Source organism: Aptenodytes forsteri, unplaced genomic scaffold (assembly GCF_000699145.1).
Source record: "Aptenodytes forsteri isolate BGI_AS27 unplaced genomic scaffold, ASM69914v1 Scaffold25, whole genome shotgun sequence".
Classification (NCBI taxonomy): domain Eukaryota; kingdom Metazoa; phylum Chordata; class Aves; order Sphenisciformes; family Spheniscidae; genus Aptenodytes; species Aptenodytes forsteri.
The window spans coordinates 58,432-59,546 of record NW_008796180.1 but is presented as its reverse complement, the minus strand read 5'-3'; the positions used below and the strand labels follow the sequence as shown (position 1 = coordinate 59,546).

Sequence of the window (1,115 nt, the reverse complement as noted above, 5' to 3'; positions counted from 1 at the left end):
CTGCCCCCCGGGGGGACCCCCCCCCCCCCCGTGTCCCTTTTCAGCCGTGCTCACCCTCGGTGCCGGCCTCCAGCACGGTGATCTGCACCTCCTCGCTTTCACCATCTCCCCAGTCAATGCCATCATCCTGCTGCAAAAGGAAGGACACCCTGTGAGATGGAGGTGCGCGGGACGCCCCCCAGGTCCCCAGCCCGGCCCTGGAGCAGGGCCAGACCCCAGGACCACACAGCCGGGGGGGGTCACGCACCTGGGGACCGGGCTCTAGCGTGATCCCCCAGTCGATCTCCTCGCCCCGGGCTTCGCCGTCAGCAGCGGCACCGTCACCCACCCCGGTCGGCTCCAGCGTGAAGTCTCCCCAGTCGATCTGCGGGGAGAAGGACAACAGACCCCCTGAAACCCCGGGGCGGGGGGGAGACGACAAACAGCCTAACGCTAACCGACGCACGGCAGAGCCGGCTGGGGCTCTCCTCAGCACCACAGCTCGGCCCCGGCTGGCCAGGACGTACCGTGTCCTCCTTCAGCTGCTCCGGCACCTCCTCCACCTCCCGCCGCTCCACCCGCAGGGGCTGGAGCCCCGTCCTCCACTCGTAGACGGTCGTGTTGCCTCTCTTCCCCACGTGCCGCAGCAGGGGCACCACCACCTCTGCGGAGCTGGCAGCCACCGCGGGGACATCAGTGCCAGGAGCAGGGTGGGGACAACCCCCCCACACACACACACCCCCCCAACCCCACCAGGGTCCCTCTGGGAGAGCCCCAGCCTGGGTGCAGCCGCCAGCCCAACCCGCTGTCCCCACACGTGGGGAGAGGAGATGCAGGGGTCTATCCCTGCGCCCCCACACCCACCTCTCGCACACGAACTCCACGCAGGCCTGGTACAGCTCGATGGCCTCGGAGAGCGCGCTGGCTCCCGCCCCGATCTCGGACAGCAGCGAGGGCAGGTCCTTCACCAAGGCCAGGAGCTCCTGGCGCACGTTGTCACCCTGGGGACGGAGCAGGGACGTGTCAGGGCAGGGAGGCCGGCAGCCGAAGCACCCCTGGGGCGGCTTCGCCCTCTGCTTGCAGAGCTAGACGTGGGCAGGAAGGGGACGGAGGGCTGCGGGGTCACCCTACACCCA

At 70.0% G+C, this 1,115-nt stretch overlaps 1 protein-coding gene across 1 annotated transcript in view; it reads right to left on the bottom strand.

Moving 5' to 3' along the window:
- Positions 1 to 1,115, bottom strand: part of CDK5RAP3 (CDK5 regulatory subunit associated protein 3) — a 35,950-nt gene that overhangs the window by 28,862 nt on the left and 5,973 nt on the right. The window contains exons 5-8 of the mRNA XM_009287781.1: positions 844 to 980; positions 507 to 651; positions 248 to 364; positions 55 to 130 (exon numbers count right to left, since the gene is read on the bottom strand). Of these exons, the coding sequence (XP_009286056.1) occupies positions 55 to 130; positions 248 to 364; positions 507 to 651; positions 844 to 980 (475 nt within the window). The remainder of the gene's footprint in view (positions 1 to 54; positions 131 to 247; positions 365 to 506; positions 652 to 843; positions 981 to 1,115) is intronic.